Source organism: Phasianus colchicus, chromosome 13 (assembly GCF_987193195.1).
Source record: "Phasianus colchicus chromosome 13, bPhaCol1.hap1.1, whole genome shotgun sequence".
NCBI classification, from domain to species: Eukaryota; Metazoa; Chordata; class Aves; order Galliformes; family Phasianidae; genus Phasianus; species Phasianus colchicus.
Window position 1 is genome coordinate 9,228,121 of NC_143448.1, and position 27,116 is coordinate 9,255,236.

Genomic DNA, 27,116 nt, shown 5'->3' on the forward strand with positions numbered 1-27,116 from the left:
CATGTGACCTGTACAGTTTATGCAGTTTTTCTTTCAAACAAAGAAGCAGAGCTGGTTTTGACCTGGTTTTGTTCGTTCTCTTTTTTCCCTATGTGTAAGGAATGTGGTGCTACGTTGCGTGACTTGGCCTCTCCAAGAGGACAAGGGGGGGAATAGTGACAGGAAGGGAAAGTTGTGGCTAAAGCATGAAGAAGCAATATTTCTTCCAAAATATGATTTCTAATATGTCAACATTTAAATGTGAATTGTTCTGATCAAATATTTACTGCTATCGGGAGCTGTGTAGAACATTAATCTTAATTTGTTTTTCTTTTTCTCAAAAGCAATGACTCCAACATAGCTAGGAGATCTGTGTCTTTAAAAATAAATAATGTAGCAGAACGACATATTCTTTGGTATAGAAATGCTAGCCTGTGGCATCTTCTGCAACTACAAAGCAGTCTCAAGCGAACTTTCTTCCCTTTTTATTAATAATTCCCTAAATCAAGGAGGAATCTTTAAAAGTTCCCCTTCGTTTTCCTCTTGCACTCCTCTCAGCTCTGCCTCTTGCTCATACTGGCTCATTTCCCGACGTGTCTTATGTATGGGGGTAAATCTGTGCGTGCATTTTCAGGAGGATGGGCTCTGCAGCCTCTAATTCTACGTGCAAACACAAAGTGAGTTTTCTCTCTTCTATTCCATTTTTTTTGTTAGCCTAGTTTTTTTTTTTTTTCTTTTTCCTGAAGGTGGCAGTGAAAGAAAAAAAATAACACCCTTTGAAGATTTAGGAATTTTATTACAAAACAGATGGACAAGTACTGTATTTTACCCATTTCCCCTTGTGCCCATGAGTGCTGACAATGAAAACTACAGCTCCTATAAAGTGCTGATCAAATTGTGAAAAGGTGGCCTTTCCCAGCAGCCTGGCACAATCTAGCATTATCCCGGCTTATAAATAAACGGATGGGCTGAGCCACTTGGTTTTTTTTCTCTTAGTCCTTACCAAGATAATTGAGGATCATAATGGTGGGAAAGGACTGCAGTCATCATTCGCTGCCTGTCAGGTATCAGTACTCATCTTCGTGTCATCCGTCACCATTGAACCACTCTGTCATCTTTCCCCAGCCTTCAGCGCCGCTCCTTCTCATCGTGTTCATTATCTCTGGCTCAGACCAAGCCCCCTCCCCCAGCTCCTGTAAATGCATCTTTGTGCGACTCTCAGTCTTCTGATTATGAATCGATGATCATGTGGTGTAAGAGAGATAGATGGCTTTTAGTTCCATCTTGTCTTCTCTAATTGTAAAATATTAGTTACATTAGACTGTGTCTTTTGATTAATGGAACTTATTTGGAGTGGCCTCTCCCAGCCCTCCCCCTTCCAAAGTCCTCCACTGACTTTTGAGAATTGAGTGATTTCACTTAAAGCAGACAAATAGGCCCTTCAGCAAGGAGATAGCTCGGCTCTAATATTGTGGGCAAAGCGAGCTCACAGAGACAGAGTTGTGTGTGTGTGTGTTTTTGAAGAAAGGCTTCAACTCTGGCTAGACAAACACAGACCATTTATTACCGTACAGTAATGCTGTTTTGCAAATCCAGCAATTCTTATAAAGCTGCAAAACAGGACATAAGGCTGAATGCCTTTTGAATTAAATTAATCTTAGATAGGAATTAGGAGCATCCTCGCATTCAGTTTGGATGAAACAGGTCAATCCAGAACTTTGATGTATTAATGCTAGCATAAAGTGTTATCTTAATACTCTCCTTTATACTTACAGGACATATCATCAGCCAAATGTCTCTTCCTTGTACATCTGACACTGTGAGACATTCGTCCTTTAATACAGAATTTATCTTATTTGGCACTATTTACCTAAACATGGTCGGTTGATAAAGTCCTTGCTGTACAAATGGAAAGGCAGTTGACTAAATCCCTTATTATAAATAATCACTGTCTATCTTTCAGTGTAAATTCAAGGACATGTTCACTTTCAAGCTATCAGTTCAATTAGAAAAGGTCTATTCACTGTCGATGTCTATATCTCATGGAAATAGGAAAGCACAGTTAATAAACAAATCAAACTATTTTAAAAAATAGCACTGTGGATTATGGAGTGAGGGTGGCACTGTCAGGACACATGCTATATAAAAATATATGCAAACAGTTTAATCTAAATTTTTTTTTTGCTACCTTCATGATTGAAATCTGACCTTTGTGTCCTTTCCCCCCTCCCCCGTACTCAAATCTGTAATATTATTGCAGAATGTACTGCCTATAACATACCTTCTGTGTACAAAAATTTGAAGGATAAGTTTGTGTTTGTATAAAATGCCAGCTAAGTCCCTAGACAATTTATGTCTTTCTGTTGAAGAAAGGGGAGCTGGTGCGGGGCTGTGCAGGGTGGGGGCTTCTGCACTGGGCAGTGAGGTGGGGGCTTGGGCTCCTTACCTGCCTGTAGTGCTGATGCTGTGCTATGGGCACCTACCTGCTGCAGAAGGGCTCTTGCTGCAGTAGGTACATGATGGTAGAGAAATCTTTTCTTTCCTTCTAGAGCAAAGTAACTTTATAGCCTTTATAGTTATGGGAAATACTTGATAGTAGGAATCCAGAAAGCTGGAGAAAGTCCAAATAGAAACCCAGAATAACTTATTTTCTGCATATACACACACACACACACACACATATATATATATACATAAAATATATTAATCACTTCTTATGGAATTTAAATGAGATTCTTCATTAGCCTTAGCCTTGATATCCAAGTGCTCTATACAGGAGAGGACTCTGTGCAGGGCTGAGCCCTGAGCTCCCACATCTCCGTGCACTTCCAGTCAGTCCTGTGTTCATCTGAGACCACAATTTGGCTCCAGATGAATATTTCTGTGCAGTATTTACCACCCTTGGAGGAGTGATTATATTTAATGGAAGAATTTCAGTTGACTTCTCAATATGTATTGAGTTGACCTTTAAGTTAAACCACAGATTAATTTTTTTTTTTTTAGTTGTCGGTTTAAGTGCATTTATAGCCCTCTTTGTTCTGATCAGCGTAACAGTACATAAAGTTACCTGGATCAGATTATTTGTTGAAATCAGAGGAATTGCGTGGCTTCTTGAGAAGGCAAATATTTTGCCCCCCTGTAACCACGGTATACATCAGTTTTGTTGCAAAATGATTTTGGTTTATAAACAGAGACACCCATGTGGGTATCAGTTTGCTTGAAAGCCCAGAGCCTGACATTGATTTCATGTAAGTAAACCTTCTCTTGAAGACAATGGAAGCCAACAAAGCTTGCTCGAGATGGAGTGGCCCCCTTGGAGACAGCAGTGTTTGGCAGCACTGCTGCCATGGCAGGAACGTTCTACTATTTTTGCTACCCGTGTGTGTGACGTGCTGTGCTGGATTGCAGTTCTGCAGAATAGAGAAGGATGATTTTTATGCTAAATCATCAAAAAACAAACAAACAAACAAAAACCCAATCAAACACAAAAATCGGTAAACGCCTGAAGTGCATGATTTGTTTCCCATCGCCTATGGAAACTTTAGTATCAGTATGCTAAGAAAGGAGGTTTTGGTTGTTGATTTTGTTTTCTTTTTTTTTTCCTGTAACATATGTGCTATGTTATATATTGATGCCATGATCTTTGCTGCATGCCATTGCTTGTGCTGAGGTGCTTGGGTGAGCTACCCCTCAACTCCAGATCTGAGCCCTACCTATGCTGGACACTCACAGGGCTGTTTGTTGATCTTCAAGCAATGTGTGGACAAGCAGCTGGGCTCAGCGTGCCCATAGTAATGTTAAAATTACAACCCACTCCATTAGATGGGTTTAGATGATGAAGCTGGTGGCATTCTCAAAGTCCTCTGTCCACCCACACCAGAAATCAATAGCACATAAATATAAGGAAAGTGGGTTCAAAATGAAACAACGCGACGTGCCTGCTTTTAGCCCCAAGCCAATTTTCAAATCTTTTTTATGAACCTTCATAAGTAAGAGTTAGATGATGAGGCCTTGGTTCAGAAGCATCTTATGCTTGGGCACTGTGTGAGCCTGTGTGCATTCCCACACGCATCTGCAGGATGACTTACAGGCTTTGTATTATGCATAACCTTCAGCAATTTGCTGAATCAGGGCCTAAATACTGAAATATTCTTTAATAGTGCTGGCTCCACAATGAAACTCTAGAAGGCACATTTCCCTCTCAGTGTCTCTCCATAAGACTCATCAATGATAATGGAGTTACATTAGGCACATCTAAAGTTAATTATACAGTTACCTCTCTCTTGGCCCATGTTTGTCAAAGAGAATAGGATAAACAAAATCCTGTGTCTTCTAACCTCTATTTTTAAATTTTTGTTTGGATTTTGATCTGCCATCTAGATGACAATGTAAAGGGCACACTAAGAAGACCTTTTGTAGGTGGGCCTGGGTATTTGTAAGCTGCAAACCAGCTTGGGAAATGTTGTGTTAAGAAAACCTGCAGAAAAGAATCTACAGAAGTAAAAGGAATGTTTAAGGCAGTTTGCTGATAAATGGTAGCAAAGCTTTTCCTTTGTAGAACGAAGTGGATGGTGTTAAGGGGTGCTGATTTATATCAAGGGTCTGAAGGTATGCTTCGACTGGAAAAATAAATGCTAGTAACTCACCAAAAAGTTGGGAATTTGTAATGTAGGGACAAGATGAGTGAAGTAGTAAATCTAGAAATTCTGTAATTCACTGCAGGTTCAAAACCAAAATGTAGGTCTTTTTTTTTTACTTTTTTTTTTTTCCTTTCCTTTTTTAAAATTTTATTTTATTTATTTTTTTTAAACATGCTCTCACAGTTAAATATGGAGAACCAAAATCCTCTATCACAGGTGCAGGTATCTGAATGTGTTGCTTTCGGTTTATCTGCACAGTACGGAGGGATGCCAGGTTTCTGTGGGGATCCAGAAGCTTTGACATACTCCAGTTTACAGTACCTGAAGTGTGCTCAGCTGCTAATGCATTTTGCATGCAAGATCACTGTGCTTCAGTGTGACAGCTAAGAAAAATGTCATTTTTATTTTTAATTGGAACAGTATACAATTCCACCCCCTCCCCTCCCCCCCCCCCCCCGCAAAAACAAAAACAAAACAAAAAAAGAATAGAAGAATAAAATCTGATTCTTTGTTAAAGATTTGTTTTACAAGAGTCCAGTCACAAACCATCTAGTACTTAATAAAGTCAAATTCCTTCCCACATGTTCCTGTGTGCCCCCGTGAAAGCCAGTGGGAGCTGCACATGAATACCGAGTGCAGGGTTTTGCCCTTAGGACTGAATTTCCTCACTGACTATTCCTTTAGACTGTCTTTTGGTTAACAGTCTGTTTGCAGCAGGCTAGGGCCAGAGAGGTGGTATACACCCCACTGTTCAAGTCTGCAGGAAAATATTCTATGGAGAGCTACTTAATAAAAATCAACTTGCTCCAATAGTCATTGAGAAATACCTCAACTGTTAGCAATCAATCGAGGGCTGAGTTTGAAAAAAAATGAAAAACACAAAAGGACATCAAAGAGGTTCTCATTCCCAGTCTATTGCTCTATTTAAGGGTCCTATAATTCGGTGAGGTTGTGTGCTAAATAATTTGTAAGCCTTCAGAACATCCAGGTTATTGTTTGTGGACAGATGGTGCATCACATTTTATTGCTTATTCCTTCTGTGGTTTCTCATATGCAGGACTGATGTGCACTCTGAAGTCTTTGTTTCCTTGCTAAAATCTCTAATCTAAAACAGGCAATCAAGCACACAGACAGTGCTTCAGAAAGCATAATCATAGTTTTAAAGGGGGAAAAAAAAGCATTTCGACTGCAGTTAGGAAGCAGATGCGTTCACTGAAAATGCAAAAGGTTATCAGAAGAATTAAAATAGGAAAATAGATATAGAATTCGGAAGCCTTGAGGAGAGCCTGTGCTTGCTTTGGGAGTAGGTGTGCCTTTTCCTGGAATACCTGCTTTGTATCTCTCGGCGGAGCTGGCGCAGAGAGAGCCTTTGGAGCCCGGCTTTTGCTTTCACCTTGCCCCCCGGGACTGGCAGCCTTTGTCTCCCACAGGCAAGTAGCAGCCGTGTTGTGATCTTGGAACCGCGGCTGCCCCGAAGAGTTAAATCATATTGATATACAGGAAGGAAATGGAATAGACTAACTCTGCTCTTTTCTTCCTACGGATTTTTCTTTTTATTCTGAAGATAGAATTACTGTTTGTAAGCATCTGAAAGTCATTAGTGGCTCTGCAGTCTGTCAGGTGCCGACGCAAAAAACTGCTGAAACTGAACGGGTTCCTGTGCAGAGTGCTGGGAATTTGTCATGTGCTGATGAGCAGTTATAATAATATATGAGCAAATCACAAGCATTCTGCAAATTAATCAAATTTTTTTTCTCTTCTCCCTTGTCTCTGGGAGAGTGGCTTTGCCGGCAGACGTAGGTGAAGCAGTTTTACTCACAGATGGTAGCTCTGGCATCAGATGGAATTTATATAACAGTAATTCTGATTTCCTGCCAAAGTAGCACTGAAAACACCAGGGAGATTGTACAAGACAAGTCATGTGGTTTTGCTGAGGTTGTTGTGGGAAGTTTAAGGGGGGAAATCTCAAATTTTCCTCTTTGCATTTATTGTTTTAGCCTGAAGGGCCAGAAATTGTACGCCATTCTGCCATAGGCGAAATCCAACACATCTTTTTTTATGAATTGCGCTGAAAGAGTGCTTCACAGCTGTTGAAACTGCTGGCAGGGGGAGAACCACATGCCTCCTTACCCTTTCTGTTCCCTTACAAGGATTAAAGGAGGGAGGGTTCACGAGGTTGTACGCTACACGCGGGGGCAGCAGGGCCTCCCCCTGCAGGAAGCGGCGCCATGTTCGCTCGCCTCACGCTGCCCCACAGGGCTGCTCTGAGGGGGCTCACCAGGCCACGCGCTCGTGGGTGGGCAAAGGCTCTTCCCCCTCACGAAAAGTGGGTATTTTTTTCCAAGCAGTGAGCCTGGCCTTGTTAGTTGTGTCCGCACAGACATTCCCATCTGATCAGTAGAAGGAAGAGGGGTGAGCGTGCGGTGTACTGGCTCTACCGCCAGCACGACTATGGCGCTGGGTCCAGTGCACATCTCGCTCAGAGCAGCATGGAGGTGTTAGCATTGCAGGCTGGTAACGAGGGTGAGAGAGCAGGATCAGGCCTCGTGGCTTCTGAATGAGACTGCCGTTTTAAAAGCAAAAGCAGTCTTCCTGGAAAAATATTACAGTGTGTTTGTAATGGCAGTGTATTGAGTAATGCACGGGGCATCGCGAGACTGCTGTGACACTAAAAGGAAAAAATAGAGGAGAGCAGAATGGGAGAACTTTCAGGGGCTGTTTTTAATAAAGAGGTGAATTCTTTCTGCAGTAGGAAAAATGATAAAAAGATGGCGTATCAGCTACATTATGCAACAAAGTAATGCTGCTGTGTTTTTATAATGTAAGGCACTGCCCATTTGTTTTGGTTTACGTGACTGCAGTGAAATAAGTGGATTAGACTGAAACTTTAGCATGCTTCATTGCAGCTGGTTGCAGACATCTGTCATTCCTCAGCCATACATTCTGGATCATGCCAAGAAGAAAAAGCAAAGTCTGACACCTTTCATTTTAGAGAGCCTTTTATAGAAAAGAAAAGGAGAAGGGAAGAAAGCATTTCCTTTGTGACTTAATAAAAAAGACACTTCTTCTATGACAACATCAACAGTACTTTCCAGAGGAAGAGTTCCCAAAAAGTTAATGCTCGATTTATTCTTTGCAGACTTTTAATTTTTACTGTTGTAGCTCCTGATTTGTTGCAAGGGTAATGACAAAAATAAATATTCTCTGTGCAAGTGCATGTGTGTGCAGTGCAGGCTGGTAGGGCCACTGCAGCCCCCCCAGCAATTCGGGGTGCCACGTTGTGCTGCAGGCCTTGCTTGCAAAACTCCATAAGCAGGTCACAGGAGTGTTTTATGGAATGATTAGTGGGGTTTGAGCTACTCCTGGATAATTTGCAGTATTAGCTATTAGTAAGCTGGATATTTATTTACTTAGTGTTTTGTTTTTCCTCAGCCTCTTTACTAACATGTCACTTTAGATAGAGAATCATGAGTTACGTGACAAGCTATAATGTGACAAAATACCACCTAAATTACCCCAGTTACATAACAAAGCAACAGCTGCAATTAAAGGAGAACATGCTTATCCTACTTGGCATTATACATGCAGAAAGCAATTATTCTAGCTTTGGGTCCCAGTTCAGCAAACCTTACACCATGTGTCTCTCACTCTCCTTAAATTTAAGTGACTTGTGGAACATGGGGGGTTCCTGATTGTCACCGTGCTGCATGCATAGGGGCAGCTGTTCATGTGGGGCAGGCTGCTCAGAGCCTGTTGCAAGCCAGCTGGGGTCATGAAATGTGGGCAGGAAAAATTTAGAAAGCTAAGTCTGGGATTTTTTTAAATCCCATTCCTCCAAATAAAATAAATAAGCTCAAGGCAGTTTCTCAAAAGAAAAAAAAGCAAATGCTATCGCCTTTATGAATTGCTAGGCAAAATAAAAGTTATTTGGTAGCAAAATATAGTCACTGATAAGACCTTGCCTATTAACACCTCTGAGCTGCCTGATCTTTTACCAAAATCTCAGTGCCACCAGTACAGCTTTTATTCTGGGAAATCACAGCTACATCAAATTAAAAAAAAAGAGCTTTATTCTAGAAGTCTTAAATGCTTCCTGAAATAATAAATATTTACTGAGACAATTAAAAAATATGACAGAACATTAGACAGAAAACTTGTGAATGGCCTAGTAGGAAAACCGAAATATTTCCCTCAAGGGGGTTAAAATGTGAATGCACTGTTATTTATGTGATTAAGACAAGCAGAGGAGTGAATAGGCGTAGCAATTAACTGAAATATCTAAGTAAAGACAAAAGGTGGGACTCTGAAGATGTAATTTTGATAAACAGAAGAAGTTGGGGTTCTTAATACCAAAGACTAGCCTGCCACTTGCCTTCAGAACACATTTCCTTGACTGCAGACTTCCTGGGTCGATCAGGCATGAAGGAAGAAGGTTGTCTGGAGCTGTGCCCAGCACTCCATCCCTGTGTGGAGCAGCCCTAGGGCTGGGATGTAGGGGTGGAGAGGCCTCGCCTCTGGGCTTTGGAAGAATAAGAGCTGCTATGAGAATGGGGCACAGCTGCAGGCTGATACTTGTGTGTTTGGCCAAACAATGTGAGTTTAGGGTTTGGAAGGGGGTTACAATTGAAGATTTTATGAATTCTTGTAATTCTTGCCATTATAAATTCAATCAGAGGTGTCCTACTCTTTACGACTGGTACTGAGTGCCCTTGGTAAGAACTCTGTCCTCCACTTATGTGTATAAACTAAAGTAAATAAATATGAAAAATTAAATGTAATTAAATTTACCAAAGCATGGGACAACGATAGTCTGACATTTCGAGCTCAATCAATGACAGCATTCCCACTAACCTCGTTTGGGGTGCACTGAGGCACTGGGCTCGTAACTCATGTTGTCATGTCCAAAACCAAGCCAGTGCTGCTGGGCATGGGCACTGCATCGTGTGGCCACTGCTTAAAATGTATGAGTCTTTAGAGAACAAAGTCTGAAGGTGTTTTTCAGGACAATTCTTGTTTTACAGCATTCAATAATGTTTTGTATTTGTTTAAGAGAACCTTTCAGCTGGTGGTGCTCCTACCTCCCCCATCCCCAAGATCCCTTTACCTTCTTAATCAGAAGATCCTATGTGAAAATCCTACTCTGAAAAATAAAGTTTGTGCTGAGTGTCTGCAGCTGAATAACACTGCTGATTTGTCCTCTTTTCAAGAAATACAAAAAGTTTGTCTTTCCAAAAATCACAACTCACCATTAGATCATTGGAAACAAACACTTTTGTGATAGTCTTTATTTGGTGTACTGCATAGGGACAGCGAGTTCCTCAGTCTACATCCAAACAGAAATAATTTCTACACGATGTGTATATTACAGAGGTAACAACTGTTTAATCACTGTTGTTTTCCATAATTTTGCGACTGAGTTTTTAATAAGTTAAGGGATGTTTGAAGGAAAGCATTAGCGTTTTCTGCTTGTTTCTTTTTGTTATGAATGTCCGTTTGGTTGTGTTGTACTTATTTCCCTTTGTTTTGCATATTAAGTTTTGAGGGTTATTTTTTTTGCCACTTTTGGTTTCAAAAGAAATTTAGTGGGTGACAGTGAGTGCAAGTTTTACAGACAGGAATTGAGCTGTTAGTTTAAATGAGGAGTATGTAACATTAAGTTGATCTTTAAATAATACATACGAGGTACGTATTATTTAAACCTATTACCTATGTAATAGGTGTTTATTGTTGTTTAGTGGATGACTTTTTTTTTTTATGTAAAATACTCAGAAACAATTTTTTTTTTTTTTTTTGTAGAGAACATATTTTTGGTCTGAAATTCTCCTGCAATGGCCCAGTCCTTTACCATCCCAGCACTGCAGGCACCTGGGGACCAAGGGTACCACTCTCTGCCCCATGCCAGCAGTGGCTCTGAGCTGGGTGGTGACCTCTGGACAGGGCCATGCACCTCATTGCTCCCTATAGGAGGATTCCTTCTGAATCACTAACCTGGGATGATGGTCTTCTTAGTTGGATGAATCCTTCTAGTTTTAGGTCACTGCTTTCCAAACATCCTTAATGTGTTTATTTAGGGCAAAGCTGGTAGCTGCATTTTGCGATGAGATGGATCTTAAACCCCAACTTATCTTTTCTTAAATAAGAACTTACAAATGACTTGCAGAGAGAGAGGTTTTTTTCAGATTCAGACTTGAGCTGCCCCTGGAAGCATCTGCTGTGTATTCTCTAGGGGTAATTTAGGTAACTTGATTTCTGTGTGAAGTGTTTAAGTGATAAGAGGTGAGCCATAGTCTGGTGCTTCTTACAACAAGCAGTTCCTCCTGTTTCCTTTAGGACTATCAGTAGGATTGAGTCTGTGATTAATGAAGGAACATACCTGAATAGATGATGTTTAGAGGGTTGCTTTATGTATCTCACTGCAAATACTCAGCCCAATGTCTTAGCTTTGGTAGGTGGAAATGTGCCCAGGCATTCCTAAAATGCAGATATAATTGTTTTTGATTGTATATAGTTCTACAGTAAGTCATCAGAAAAAACCTTAGACAGACAAAGCTTTTAGTTTGTACAGATATTCCTGGTCAACATAAAATAAAGAGTTTTCAAATTTTAATTTTTTATTTTTTTTTTTGGTTTATCCAATAAATATATAAACTTTACAGAATATTGTAATTTTTCCCAGAAGGCCAACTTGTTTTGTGCTGGACCTGTATGTGAATAAACATATACTTTTAAATTGTTTTATAAAAACTTTTACTACACATATGAACCCAATTGGACATACTTAATTTGCCTGGTATTTTGGGAGTTTCATGAAATGCATATTTTGAGACCAATAAAATGGAATGGCTCAGAGACATTATTGTCTATTGGACAAATGTATTTATTCAGCATTTCCCCATCCATACTGTGATGCTACAGATCAGAATGGTTGCTTTAGAGCCTTTCTGCTCTCATGGGTAACACAGACAGGGTTTGGAATGTTTGCTGTGGATAGTAAATGTATTTATAAAAATTTATATGTTAAAAAGAGGAAATCGCACTAGCCAAGATGTAAATGAAAATAGTTCTCCCTTTTCTTGTTATTGCGTTACGATAGCATTGCTTTAAAATGGCTGTGCTCACCACCATGCCTGGGATCCAGTGATTCTGGTCTGAGAAAGCCATGACATCTGGCTGACCGTCATTCCTGGGGCTTTGGAGTGGCTGAGAAATGTGTGATTACACCAGCAGTGCTGAGGGATGAAGCATGTCGGTGCCATCCATCCTGGTCCTGCTGAGAGGGCCCAGCCATAGCCTGAGGTGGTCCCTGGCATGTGAGATTGGCACAGCAGCATGAGGAAGGTCCAGACCTTTGGTGTCCAACATCTGAACTGCAGAGATCTGCCTCCAAGAAATTCAGAGCTTTGAGGCTTTTCAAATATCTCTCAGTGATTGAGTCATTTATTTGCTTTAAAGAGCTAATGGCTGTTGTTTCCAATTTTCACCGAAAGGATATTCTTAAACTAAGCAAAGAAAACTGAAATGAGTTTGCTGTATTGCATCTCAGTAAATGTTATAGCCATTGGCCATCTATGGAAAACATTCTGTCAGATAATCACAGCCGTTTTTGCATTTTAAGGGAACAAATGTCATATCTAAGAACCACATTTTTTTCAGAACTTAATTATAATTTATAGTACATTGCACAGCATTTGTTTTCTATTCATCATTTTATTGCTCTTCTGCTTTTTCCCCTAAATTTATGCATTGAATTGTGTGTCGGTGAGTCTGTATGTGCGTATCTGTGTGTATATACGTACACATATGCAATATAATAAAAAGTGGTGTAGTGGGGACAACAGACGGCTTGTGTGTGATGTATTATTGGCATTTTTCTTTCAAATTACCGTTTTCTTGCTGCTTTGGGAGAAAGCCATGATTTTGCTGTGATTAGTACACTTTTAACAATCTGGAATAAATTCCTGATCTTATTCATATGACTAGTCCAATGCCCATTTTTACGTTTTAGTGCAACCCCCTACATATGTGCCTGTAATACCACAAAAATAAGATGTTTCTTTGCAGAAATTTTTATAGAATTTGGATGCTGATCAAATATTTTTAGAAGTGGAGAATTAATGCAGCTTGACCATGTAAATGATTTTTTTAATGAGAAAGACTTTAGCATTCATCACTCTTTCTCTCTCCGTTGTTTGTGTATTCCTTTGTGCTAATCTTAAATAATGGATCCATATCAAAGTTAATAAATTAGTAACTATCAGCAGTTTTGATTATAGTGAGTAACCCAGTGACACTATGTTGACATTGAGTTTTTATGTTTTTCAATACTACTGTTTGAGTTTTAATGATAAAATAAAGTAAAATACGTTTGGCAAACATTTTAATCCTTAACAACTCAGTTGTGGATAGTAGCTTTATTTAAATCCCAGGCTTCTGCTTTAAATATATTTTCCTTTAAATTGTCATCAAAAAAACAACAGACTTTGAGATCCATGGCTTTCCAAAAAGCTGCATTTTCTGACTCCATTCGGTTGAAGCACCATGTTGGGCTGCATCAGTCATGCCATGTTATGAAACCTAACACGATGTGACTGATGCAGGCTGACGTGATGTGTCACAAAGCAACATATCAGATCACAAACTTGAAAGAAAGAAAACAAACTTTTTTTTTTTCTCAAAGCCTAAATTAACAAAGCAGCATATTTTTTTAAAAAGGCGGACTGCTTTCAGACATTAAGGGAGTTTTCTATGTAATCATTCCACAAGGGGTTCTCTGTTCTGACCAGAAGACATGTTCCATTCTGGCTCCTGGTTCTGTCCAGGTACAGGTGAAATGAGGGGCAGCCCAAGCTCCCTCAGCACTGCTGTCCATGCTGGGCCTTATCCAGGAAGGTCTGGATCACTTCAGAGAACCAGCTTCAGCAGGAGCTGGAGTTAATCAACCCTCTTGGGGCAATCCGTACCACCTTAAAATGTTCCTGTTCTTTGAGTCCAGCCATTGCTGGTGTCAGCTTAACTATTTTGTCATTATTATTTTCCGTGGCTCAGTTTCCTTAGACTTTCAGCTTCAGTCCAAAGGATTACTCTTCACATGCTGTGGTCACGTACTTCATAGCATGTTACTCTACAACAGGATTATTTCAGCTGCAAACAACACATTGTCCTCTATCTTCACTTTTTTATCTGAGAAAGATGCACCATAATTCGCTCCCGTTGTTGGCCTGCCTTCTGCCTTTTGTCTAATTATCCTTACTACAAATGCAATGCAATGCATTACACATTATCTCCTGAAATATCAGGAAGCTTTCTTGTTTTTTTTTGTTTTTTGTTTTTTGTTTTTTTTTGGAGGGCTTTCATATAATTTTATTGGAAGATACGTAATGGGTAAAATATATATGAACTATAGCTTGCTAAGAAAGAACCTACCAAACACTGATAGATAAAACGTTATAAATTTATTGCCAACTTATCTGGAAAGGGTTATTTTAAGAGCCTTCTGCCCACAACAAGTTTTTGAGGTATAATTAATGGATGGGCTACCTAAGAGAAATGGGTATTTTCCTTCACCCCTTAGTTACAAGCAAATTGCAGATATTGTTATCTTTGCAAGTGAAAATAATCTCTAGTTTTTGTACTACTTCTGCTGTAAACAATGTACCGCTTGCTTTCCTATGACCCTCACTCTGTATACATATTTATATATTATTCATATCGGATTAAAAATGAATGTGCTCTTTACCACAGTTGTACTGCATAGTGACAATACAAATTAACTTATTGTGTACTTACTTTTCACAAGGCAGGGATGTGAAATTTTGATGGCCTGAAAAAGTAAGTTGTGGGGGAGGTGATGCAGAACGGAATCCTTCTAGGTGTGTTTTATGTTGTCTGATTTATTAAAGTTCATTGAATTAATAAATGACATTCTCCATACAGAACTGCACAGGCTTGAATTTGGTTTGGGGGTGGGCAGAAAGGGTTTGCTTTTATTCTGGCACATATAAGGTTGTTAGCTCCATCAAATGCTTGTGGATTCTTTGTTTAAAATTTGTGGGGGATAGTTAGGAATGTGTTGGCCATTTAATGGTAGCTACTTATGGCCAAAGCACCAAGAGCTGCTTGGTGAGATCTCGTGCTGCTAGCGTGCACTACTCATTCTAGCTGGAAGAGTCCAAATCTTTCCATGCTACATGGTGCCCAAGGCATTCATAGTGCGGGTACTGAGCACGTTGTACCTGTGGCCTTGTGTGCATGCTCTCTGCATGCTGCTGATCGGAGCAGTGATCGAGGACATATATCTTCTTTGGTACACCCAGCATATAAGATAGTCCAAATGCCAGGATATCTTTTGCTTTTTGCATAGCATTGGTAGGAATGAAGTAAACAAGACCCAAGTGCACGTTGTGCCATTGGTCACAACTTAACAGCTTATCTGTTCTTAGCAAGGGGAGCAGTCATCAGATGGTCAAATGAAACAAGAAATACTGGAATGGAGCTGGTGCTGTTGGTGTGGATGCAGAAGTGTGTGGGTGAATGTGATGGTGGCAGACAGAAAGGAAAAAAAACACTTCAGTACTTCACAGAGCATGTCTTCTTCCGTTTAACACAACATTTCATCCACTTTGTCCCAGGTGTTTCTGCCTGGGCAGAGGCTTTATCCAAGAGGAAGAAAAAGGAAGAGGAATTAAAGAATCTGGAACTGAGTTCTGAATTCTAGTGACTGTTTCAATTTCTGACAGTCAAAGGAGTAAATGTGATGATTTTGTTTTATTTTATTTTCTGAGTTTTCAACTATTTCTAGATTATCTGAAATCAGACTTTCTCTGGACCTTCTTCACATTCAGACAGTTTTGAGAGTACTTCCAGTTTTCAAAACTATTATGTTCTAAATTTTTCAAGCATTTTGTGGTTCTGTATTGATTTTAGGACTGATTCTAAAAGGCACCAGGGACGCCTTCAATCTCATTTGACTATTTCCTCATATCTTCCAGTTGATTTTTTTTTTCTATAAAAGCCAAATCCATTTTCTGTAACATTATCTATGTAGAGGCTTGTTGTTGTTGTTGTTTTTCTTTTTTTCCATTGCTACAAAGTTTCCCACTGAAATTTAGCATTGTAAAGATCAGCAACTTGCAGATTTTGTTATTTTTATTCTTATGAATTTGTTGAGGGAAATGCCTTTATTTACTCCAGGAGAAAACCAACTCCATCCCCAGATTTACGCATAAATGTACAAGTTGCATGTCCTATGTCCTGAGGGGTGATCACCCTTTTGGCAGTCTTCAATTTGTAAAAGCAAAGGGTGGAGAGGATGCCTTTTGTCCTCAAAAAAGGAAATTTGATTATAGTCCTGAGGCATAGGGCTTTTCTAACTGTGTAATGGACTTGATGCTTCTTTCCTCTGAGAAGCAGGCAGTGTGTTTTCGAGGACTCGGCCATCAAGTGATGGTTTTGCTATGCGATAAAAGTAGCAGGTTATTTGAGCAACACAAATAGTGCAAGTTCAGGTGAATTTCCTCCGCTAGAGATATTCCTGCCGGTAAACCACCAGCAGCACGAATCTAACCCATCTGTTTTCCATGCTAGGAGGGCTGTAGGAGCATTCCCACTGCTGTACAAGCAGCATGACACCAGTGTGTTGCTTTTCTTTTTTCTTTTCCTTTAAAATCCCACCTAAAATGGAGGTGAGATGGTCCCAGCTCCTTCCCACAGAGCGGGAAGTGCAGTCCTGTGCTATGCGCGCGTCTGGTTTGTGCCTGCTAGATAGTACCACAAATGCAGAAGAAAATGTGCTCTTTGCGTTTGGAGATAGGGTATTGTTTTTCACTTATCCTGGCTTTATGTAGATGGTCTGGCACATTTATTTATTCATTTATTTGAGCAAATTAAAGCAAGCTAAGCACATTTGACCTCAGATGGTCCTGGTTTAAGTTAATTTGAGAGACAAAGCTCATAAAGTTCCAGTAAAACACATCAACAACTTCCCAGCATAGGTTGAAATGTGATTGCTGAAACATAACCTCCAAAACCAGATACAGCATGAAGACTCAGAGTCACAATAATCTGAAAAATATGGGAGAGCTCATCGATAGAGTTACTAAAGAGCGATATCTTTCATTCATGCCTACGTTTTGCAGCCGGTTGCTATTTCACACATAAGAAGTGCAACTATCAGATTTTGTGCATTAACATTCCTTTTCTAATCTGGCTTAGACATTTTATTTTAAAGCTGGTGATAACCTTGGGCCCCAGCCCAGCAAACACTTCTGTGATCGTGTTTCTTTACTCGCAGGAGTAATCTCACTGGAGTAAATGTTTGCAGGTTCGAGGCCTTGGTTATCACAGTCCATTATTTCTTTCCATTAAAAAGTAATCTGCGTGATTAAAATAAAACATGCCGTTCTTGACTCAGAAACCCACCCAAAGACAAAGTATGTTTATTAGACAGAGGGTCTGCACACTGTCATCCCTGAATTGCACTTCAATAAAAAAGATAATTAACAAGTATAAGGGAAGGCAGTCTAGTACACGATAGCACTGTATTTACAAGAGTTTAGTTTGGATCACTGGCTGATGGATTTACGGCTGGGCGTGAAGAGAGAGAAATAACTGCACTTTTCTGGAAAATCTGAAGCACAGACTTTTTAAAACAAGGTTTCTTTTAACAGGCGAAGATCAAGAAGATCAAGAAGATCAAGAATTTCTTATTCTCACTGAAAAGACACAGCAATTTCCTTCAGCGGGTGGGCTTTCTGATGTGGTGCATTTCACCAGCAAGTTTTACTATACAAACTGAGAAAAACTAACTGTCCTTTTGTCATTCGTGCAGGTCACCGGCCCTTCCAGTGCCGCTACTGCCCGTACAGTGCCTCCCAGAAGGGGAACCTGAAGACCCACGTCCTCTGTGTCCATCGCATGCCTTTTGACAACAGCCAGTACCCGGACCGCAGGTTCAAGCGCTCTCGGGCAGACTCGGAAGCTCCGGGGAGCCTGGAGGATGCGGCAGGCCGTGCAGCAGGCCCAGCAGAGCAGGCTGAGGAGGGTGGCCATGGGCTGGAGTAGCGCCCAGCCTGCCCTTCACGGCCCACTGCTGCACGGGGCTTCAGTGGGCACCAGGGCGGCAGTCGGCCGGCTGCGTTCCTGGTGGAAGAATTGCGTGCCAACTCCCAGAAGTGTACAGGATGCTCCCGACGTTTAAGTGTATATATACATATATATATGTACCCACAGTGCATATATATATATATATTTACACACACGTGCACATATGCAGTCATATACCCACTCAATATGTATCTGCAGACACACACATTCTATATGTGGGTGTGTTTAAGTATATATATTACGCTCACCAAATACATTTCCAGCCCTTGAAAATGGCTGCTAAACTGTTACCTGGCAACAAGTACTTCCAAACAATGTAGGTGGGATAATAAAGTGATCTAAAAATGCAAGGAGGTTGTTAGTTATTTAAAAAAAAGCAGGGCAGTTTCAAACTTTGAAGCGGTCTTTGTCCAAAAATAATGCTCTTAACAGAAAAATGATACTGTCTAAAGGATTTAGCGTTGCCTTGAAGATTGAGGGGCTGTGTTTTCATTGTTGAAAACACCTTTATAATATGACACCAGCTGCTGTCATTTGCCTAGCATAGTAATGAGATGTGTTGGTAGACTGCCATGGTGCCAGTCTGACTGGAGCTGTCATTGCAGAGAAAATCAATTCAAGTGGTGTTGCAACTGCAGTATAGGAGAAACCCTAGACGGCCCACAAGCTGGGGTCAGTACTGACCTGTACTGGCAAGCATTGCGATATTACATTTTCTTTCTTTCTTTCTTTTTTTTTTTTTTTTTTAATACACAGCCAAATGAATCAATGCTTAAAGAAAAATAAAAAATCTGCATCCCAATGTGTGACTGCAGATTTGAAGTGTAATTCCATTTTTTTTTTAAATCATCTTCAGTATTGAGGGAAATGCTTTTATGCTTTCTTTTCTTTGTTGATGAAGAAGTAAGTTGCTATAAAAGTAGAAGTACAACATATAGAAATATTGTTTAGTGAAACTAGTCAGCCTTATCTATAGAAGGTGCTGGTGAGAAACAGAATTTTATTACATAGATGGTTGATATTTTTCCTTTTTCTGTTCTTTTCATGTTGTTTTCTTTCAAATTTCTTTTAAATCCCTGTTTTTACACTTGAATGAAGGATTCCCCAGTTGTGCTTAATTTTCATGCATTAGTTTTTATAAGTGTTACAGACATTGTGCAGAAGTTTCTTCTGGAGCAAGCTCTTACAAAGTAGCTTGACTTAAGCTATGAATCCAAACATTCTGCTCTTTGTCTCTAATGAAGAAAAGTGTTTCAGCTGATATCTCTTTGTTTTTGTAAACAAATGTGTTCTATATTTTTGCAGATTTTAGCTTTTTTACTGATTGGATGCTCCAAATTTATTAAGTTCTTTGCCGCATAGCAAGCTTTTGAGAGTCTATAATGAACCACGTACTTTAAAAAAAATAAAAAAAATAACTAAAGGTTTATTCTGAAATTCTCTGAATGGCATAAAATTTTAGCCTTCTAATGTCCTTCCTTTGATAGAAGCAAAATTGGTGCTGTTTATTGTGATGGTAGAGAAGTATTAACTTCTTCTAAAACTAAATCATCCAGACTTAAAAAAAAAAAAAAGTCAATATTTCTTTGCAGGCTGGGAGCACAGAGTAAAACCCCAGGGCCTTAAAACTTCAGCTCTGCCTAAAGCAGTTTACAAAAAATACTAAACTGCAATCAATGTAAATAAAATTCTTAGCGCTACCCTGAGACTGGAAAAAAAAATCTCAGGCTAATAAGGAATACGGTTTGCATATGCTGTCGGAAAGGATGTCATCCAACTGAAGTTTCAGTTTAAATGAGGTCACTGTGTAACTTGGACCCATCTGGCACAGAGCAAGCTGCTTTTCTTGTTTTTCTAGTATAGTTCTCACTGCCTTACTTAAATCGAGTTGATAAACTTAATGCAACTGTTTCTATGATCCTAGATAAAGGATTGAAATGTTATTGAAACTTTCTGACTGTAGTAAGCTTTAGGATTTTAACTGCACTACTGTGTTTGGTGACTGTGTCAGTCGCTTGCTTTTGTGTGTTTGCGCCGCCTTCAGTATCTTAGCAAAAAAAAAAAAAAGAGAAAAAAAAGAAAAAAAAATACAAACGCCCCCCACATTCCATTTCTTGCACTTTTGGAGCTCTTTCAGTATTCTTTTGTGTCTTCTGAGCATTTTCAGATACGACAGGCAATAATTCTGTTTGTGACACTGGAAACATCTCCTGTTCCTTGTGATGTGTGTGTTGATTCCATTTGGTCGGGTGCTACTGTCCCTATTCTCCCCTCTGACATAGACCTTTTTTCCAGAACATTTGTAACTTGTAATACAAACAAGTGACAGCAGCAGTGATGCATTGTCAGTTTCTGAATATCATCATGCTTCTCATATCTAAACATGTCAAGTTTTTTCTCTGTAACTTCTGTAGTCTGTGATACTGGTCATAATACTGTCTACATTCCTACACAAAGAAAAATTTCTATCTTGGAGGAAATCTGAGATCAATAGAGTAGAGGATTTTGTTGCTATGCTTGTAACAATTAGAAAACTTTGTATTTAAAGTTTATTCTTGGTCATTATTTATTATTATAATACATCAGTTGACAGAACTTTATTCTGGTATAGAAGTATTAAAAGTTGTTTTTTCAGCAATGACTGTTTTCTTTCTGCTGTTAGAATAAAAATGTCTTTGAAGCAGTACAGTTTTATCCAGTGTTTTACGCAATAAAACCTCTACCTCTGAAAAAAAGTTTTCCTACTTGCTTATGTTTATTAGGAACAGCAAAAGCATTATTTTCTGCAGCTTTGTCAGATTAAAAAAAAAATTAATGTCAGTAAGTTCACAGTTGTTAGGCAATTACTAGAGTGTATTATGCTGGGTGTGTGTGCTCAGTCCACTTATTAATCTGAACAAAATCTATATACAGTATATACATATATATATATAATATATATTGTGCTTAATTAAAAGACTGTGGAAATCTGTTTTAGCATGTAGTAATAATTGTTTTATATACTACTACATATGTACTATAGAAGAAGTCTTGGGGTCTATCAAGCTTTGATTTGAAAGTGTTTGAAGTGTGTATCATACACTATGATGTATAAAGTCATGTTTTCACATTAAAAAAGTTGTTTGTATAGATCATATATTTGGCTTTAGAAAATTGTGAGGTTCATTGTTATGATGCTTGTTAAGAAAGCTGCCTACGCTTCAAAGAATTTCCAAGTGCGAGAACCCTCCTGTTCTCCTGCACAAATCTTTTTTCTTCTTGTGTATGGCTTGATTTACATATTTGAAAGCAATCAAATTAAAGGATTTTTAAATTAGAAGAAGAAGTAAAGATGATTAACATTGAAAAAAAAGATGCACCAAATCTGAGAAACTGCAGCTAATACAGGGAGAAGAGAAGAACAAGGCTCAGACAAAAAAACTGGGAAGCAAAACACACTGACAAAATGGAAATTTTAACAGTAGATGAAGCAAGTCCTACCCACAATGATAATGTTATGCTGCAACTTGAATGCTCTAGTAGAAAAATCTACAAAATTATCTACAACTGCTAAAATTCAAAGAGTAGGATCATGGAAATTCAGCTGTGCAGTTGCTTAGATCTGCAGTAGGAGCTGAAGTTAGCTGTGGATTTGTGGAGTGCATGTGTGTGGGGATCGTTATGGAGCTGGTAACAAATTCTCTCATCTCCAGGGCAAATATCCCAGGGTCCCACCATCTGCAAAGAATTAAATCTGTGGTACACAGGATATTAGTCAAAATCTAAGAGGTTAACCAACAATTTTTATATTTTGCAAAGTTTGTCTTTCACTCCCTCTCTTAGTGGGAACCACTCTTCTTGAGCACAAATTAAGTGTGTAAAAATGGGCTCCAGGCTCTGAGTGGTGCAGATCCTTCCTGCTCCACGGAACACAGCGTTGACCACCAAAGTCTGAAAGAGAAATGCAGCTGTCTCACAAGAGTCTGTTTATGAAGGTTTTTCTTCAAAGACAGCTGGTTGGCAGCTGTCAGAATGCTGATGGTGGATACCTTGAGAAAGATCTTTCCACCCAAGGTCAGAAAGCTGCTCTCAGCTTTAAGATACTGTTTGTTGAAACTTTTATAAGGGCTATAAGCCCTCTGTCTACGGCAATTTGGAAACAGAATATTTCCCCTATCTGTTTAACATCTGTATTGCAACAGAGTATTGTGAAACTCTCACCTTGTGTGTTGTAAGCACGATCCGAGGGAAATTATTTGCAAGTATTGTGGTTTTCATTTCTGGATATCACCACTTGGCGTGATCCACCAACAGGGAATCGCGTTTCCATGGGGAAGGTTGGAGAAAAAGTACAACTGTGACATAATATTGAAAATGTGACCCAGCCTCAAGCCATAAGAGGACTGAGAGGAGTTCAGCATCTCTTCACCTATTGGTGCTGGCTTTTATTCTTTTTTAATTTTTTTATATTGAAAAGGTCTCAGTGAACAGGGAAATTGCAGGAAAAGAGGAAGAAGAAAATTTAAATGATCCCAGAGTGAACTGTTTTGCTGTTAATACAGAAATACAGAGCAAGACACATTTAATGGGCTCTATTTTTTATTATACTATGCTGAATAATTAAGTTTGAGGCTAAGTGTCACATAGATTTATCTTTTAATTAAAAAAGCATGGTTCACGCATATTTGAGTGGTAGTCCAAATAAATGCAATATAGAAATTTATGTTTGTTTATCTAGGTGTTAATTACCTAGAGATTGTTCTGGATTACTTCTTTTTATAAAGTGTCATAGGCTCATGTCACAAGTAATAAAGCTTAACAGTGGAACCTTATCAATTTGCTAACTATAACGCTAGTGTGACCTGGAGGAAAGGGAAAAAAAAACTTTGGAAAACGTTTTCTGTGTGTACCCCATTCAACACATAAAAACCACACGCTGAACAAAGCAATCATTTTTAAACTGTTCACGCAAGTAAAAGTACGAATATATCTTCAGTATTTTACAGCCTTTCATACATGTAATTATTTATAGAACACACTATTATTTATGCCCATGTACTACATGTTGTGTAAAGACAGATATGGCCAGCAACAAAATGTAGTTTACCTGGTGGGCAAGCTATTCATTTATTGTATGAAGTAACACTTACGAAGACTGAACACTGTATTTAAAGCAAAGAAGCAGCAGATGCAATTTTCTTAATATTTTAAAGGTTTTACGGTGTTGCTAGCAACCGAGAGGATGGGAAATGCAAAGTAAGTCTAAAGGTAAAATATCATGCATTGCAATGGTGCAAAGAAAGGGGATGTATGTGGACACAAATTGTTCATCAGATTCTCTACCAGTCTGTTTTTTGTTTGTTTATGACCAGATTTTATGTCACTGCTCTGCAGAGCCATGTGGAAGAATGCAGAGAGCAGGCAGAGATCAAACTTCCTGGTATGGCCAAGTCAAGGGGCTTTCCATCACTGGAGTAAATCAAACACTGTCTACCTGATCACGTAGGGCAGCATCTGCCCCTACAGTGTGAAAGACTGAGAAATCTTTTCATTTTTCTCCTAGGTGCAAACATCCCCTTTGGGGGTTAGTTATTTATGCTTTTCTCAGAGTTCTGATGACTCACAGTAACGTCAGGTTCTGTTGAGTCGCAGACGTTTCTGATAAAATTAACTCGCTGATATTGTGAAGAAATCAATGAAAATTACACTCTGTGCTCAAAGTCATTAATTCTTACTCGATATGCAGCTTCTCAAAACATGATGAAGGCTGAAAACAAGGGCTTCTCTTTATTACTCATCAGTTACTTGCATAGACATAGCCAGAGTTGCCCATATAGACATAGCCACTGCAAGCTTTGTCTCGTGTGCAAACAGAAGCAGTAGCTAAGATAAATCCCCATATCTGAGGCTGAAGATAAAACAGATCTTAAAAGAATGTGCTGGTCCTTATAGATCACTAGAATGCTTTTAATTCTTAAGGACTGACATTGATATGTATATTTATATATAGAATAATTGTGTATGTATATACACAAGCATATTCATATTACAAACCATTTTTGTTTTAATGTATGTGATTTTTAACACTGTAAAGAAGACAATAATGGATACTCTGAAGATAGCTGTTTACTGATGAACACAAACTTGGATGGAGGAGTTGAAAATTTGAGCCACTGGATGTAATGAACCACTGTGGCTCCTGAAATTCCAGCTGTGTTAAGTTGAAACGACACAACGGTGAGTCAGAACTAATATTACTGAAAAGAGGAAAATCTCTCTTTGAAAGAGGGAGTTTGTGGAGATGTGTCCTTAGCGTGGCATGAGATACCGCAACACAGAATATCTGATTTCTCTCTGGGTTGTGCCACTGTCCTCCCTTTCTATATATATTTTTTATATTGTATTCTTGGGGGGTTGTTTTCCCAATTGTTTTCTGTTAGAAGGAAGTTGATGCGCAAATAAGTGAAACACAAGTAGTAATAGATGGTAACAGATCCATGGAGCCATTAATCCCAACAGAGAAAATATCTCTTGTTAAAAATCTCTCACAGCATCTTTGACTACAGGACATTGGGTTTCACGACGGAGTTACTTCTCCTGATTAGTGCTAGTCCTTGGTGTGCTGCTCATGGAAGCTGCCACCCCAACAGAATGGGACCAGCATTTGTTAAGGGTCTGCCCCCTCCCAGTGAAAACAACTGGCCATTTCCTATACAAAAGTCCGCAGTTAAAAATGTCAGTATCTCCAAAGTTTTTTATGATCAAGCAGTATTTGTATTGCTTTTGCCAAAGCAGTCCATATTTCCCCTGTGAAGATAATGCATTCATTTCTATGCACCAATCACCATTTTTGTTCCTCCTCTCAAACCTTCCTGCTGGTGCTGGTGTAACTAAATCCAGCTCACCACGCAATAAGCAAAAGTTTCACACTTTGAAAGCATGAAAGTATGGAGGCTTGTTCCTTTTTTTCCAAACCTATTGATCCACCCCGTGCTTCCACTAAGTTAAAGCCTTCAAATACTCTTGATTTATAGGAGAACCACCTTAGTATCATAACTGTTGGCTCTTTCCATGAACGATTTTAATGAAAAACACTTCTGATATTCAGCAGCAGAGCCATGATCTGAGTATCCTATTAGTGCTCAATGGCATTTGCTGTAGTGGAAAAGCTGTTCACCTTCCCACAGCCTCATGGCTGTGCGTTCATTTTCATCTCACACCAGGGGTTTCAGTAAGCTTCATGTGAGCAAGAGTCAGCTGAGCAGCCTCATTCATTTGCAATTAAGCCATAAAGGATAATGTTTGAAATAATGCAAGGAGATTCTTGACCCTGAAAATATTTGTGTGACAAAATGAGAGGAGAATCCAGCTCTTGAGGTGAGGTCAGGAGATGCTTGTGCCTTGAACTCTCCTTGGAAGTGATGGGACCCAAAGGTGTGCTGTGTCCATGTGGGACACCAAAAGACCCGCCACCACTTTTGAACAGACCGTTAGGTCAAAGGAGAGGTATGTTATCCTAAGGAGAGGGCAAACCTCTGGGCTTTGAGTGGAATTTAGGATGGAGCTTGCATGGGCAGGGTTTGAAGCGGGTTCCTGTGGGACTGCTTGTGGTCCCCACTGGTCTCCATGGCAGGAAGGAGTGCTGCTGGCCCACAACACAGTGATGCAGTCATCTCCCTCCTGCCCCACAGAGAACTGAGCCTGGGCAGGCTCCTGGACCCTCACTTGTATGGCAGGACCCCACTGGGCTGGGTTCTGGTAGGGGGAAGGCAAGAGAAGAAAGAAGAAGAGAAAAGGAGCCATCAAGATCATCTTTCCCTTCCTTTGTGTGGTGATGTGAGCACTAATTTTCTCAAATGAGGAAAAATAGTCGCAATGCCTGTCTAAGAGTTTGAATTTACCACCAAGTTTCCTCTGTGCATTAAAAATAAAGCTAAAAATGCAACAAATCCAACCCATATTAAATTTGAATGCTGAATTGTAATGTTTGCTTGGTTGCTATTTCATAGTAGCAACCAACGTGTTAATCACTAGTATATAATTAGATGTCATTTTGGAGCAATTCAAAATCAAACAAAATCTCAACATGCTCTGAACATGTTGTGAAAGTTTACATTACAATTAATTTATGATTATCCAAATGTGCATCCAGTGATCTTGTCTTCCTTCATACATTACAAAAAAAAAAGACAACTTCTCTTCACATACACCCCTTAATCTCAGAAGGTCCCAGGAGAAAAAGATCTCCTTTAAATAAATGTATTATATAAATTCTATTTAAATACCTTAGCGTGAGATGAAGACATGAGATTAATTTGATGACCTGTGTATCCTTGGATCTCTCTCCCTTGTTTTCCTTCATTTTTAGTTTCTGTAATCATTTGATTTTTCATTGTGGTCTCTATGGCAGAAAATTAAGGGAAAACAATATTATTTCATTTCACACCAACCCACTAGAGCAATGAGTTAATTTCAGCTCATCCTCCTGAAGGTGAAAAGAAGCTCACATCCTTTTGTCCCAACAGCGAGCTGGTGTCACGAACTGCTGAGCATTCCCAGCCCTGTCAAAATCAAAGGAACAAGGACACTGAGCGAGTCCTGGGAAATGCTGGATGCATTAGCAGATACAGCCAATATGCTGAATTATGGTCATATAATATACGCTCAAGCTGCTGTGCCAGGACACGGCCATAGTGATCACAGTGAGTAAAGTTTTAAAAGCAGTCATGCTCCCATCCTCTGCTGAAAAAAAAGGGATAATATGCATAAAAAGGTGAACAAATGGCTACACTTTGCTGCATCCAGAACAGAGAAAACCCTGCTACTTCAGTTGTAACGAGCTGCCAGCTGACGTCTAGTCTTCCCTTCTGTGTATGTATATCCTATACATGCAAACACAGAACAGGGAGGAAAGTTATTTTGGGTGTGAAGCTATAATGTTGTTCTATGCTTTAATTGCCCATAATGAGCATGGCAAATGCTGAAAGATGCAAGGAAAAGTCTTGTCCAATAATATAGTTCTTTATTACCTTAGGATCCCATCTTCCTAACTATTTCGAGGATGTTGTTAGCAGAGGAAGGCATATTTTTATTTAACATCTTTATTAATGAGCTAAAGAAAGAAAGAAGTAAACACACTAATTACATTTGCAAATGACAGTGCATTAGTAGCTATTGCAAACATCACTGAGGACAGAAATAACAGAGGAATATAATGGGTAAGAATAAAAGATTTAACTCGAAGAAACACAAATTCAGGTCTGAAGGCAAACATACTCCATAATTAGACAAGGAAAGGTAGAGAGAAAGAGCTGAAGATGAAGGGTTGGGGCAGTGGTAAGGGCGCAGCTCTGGGCCAGAAGATGTGTGCATTTTGGGGTCCTGGTGAACAAGCATTGAGGGAGCACATAGAAAATG

The 27,116-nt window shown here is 39.3% G+C and overlaps 1 protein-coding gene across 10 annotated transcripts in view; it reads left to right on the top strand.

The window, feature by feature from the left end:
- Positions 1 to 18,459, top strand: part of ZNF536 (zinc finger protein 536) — a 325,753-nt gene extending 307,294 nt beyond the window's left edge. For all 10 annotated transcript variants that reach the window (XM_090149294.1, XM_090149293.1, XM_090149296.1 and 7 more), the window contains one exon: positions 17,446 to 18,459. In XM_090149294.1, coding sequence (XP_090005420.1) covers positions 17,446 to 17,678 — 233 coding nt within the window. In that variant the 3' untranslated portion in view covers positions 17,679 to 18,459. The remainder of the gene's footprint in view (positions 1 to 17,445) is intronic.
- The last annotated feature ends 8,657 nt before the right edge of the window (positions 18,460 to 27,116 follow it).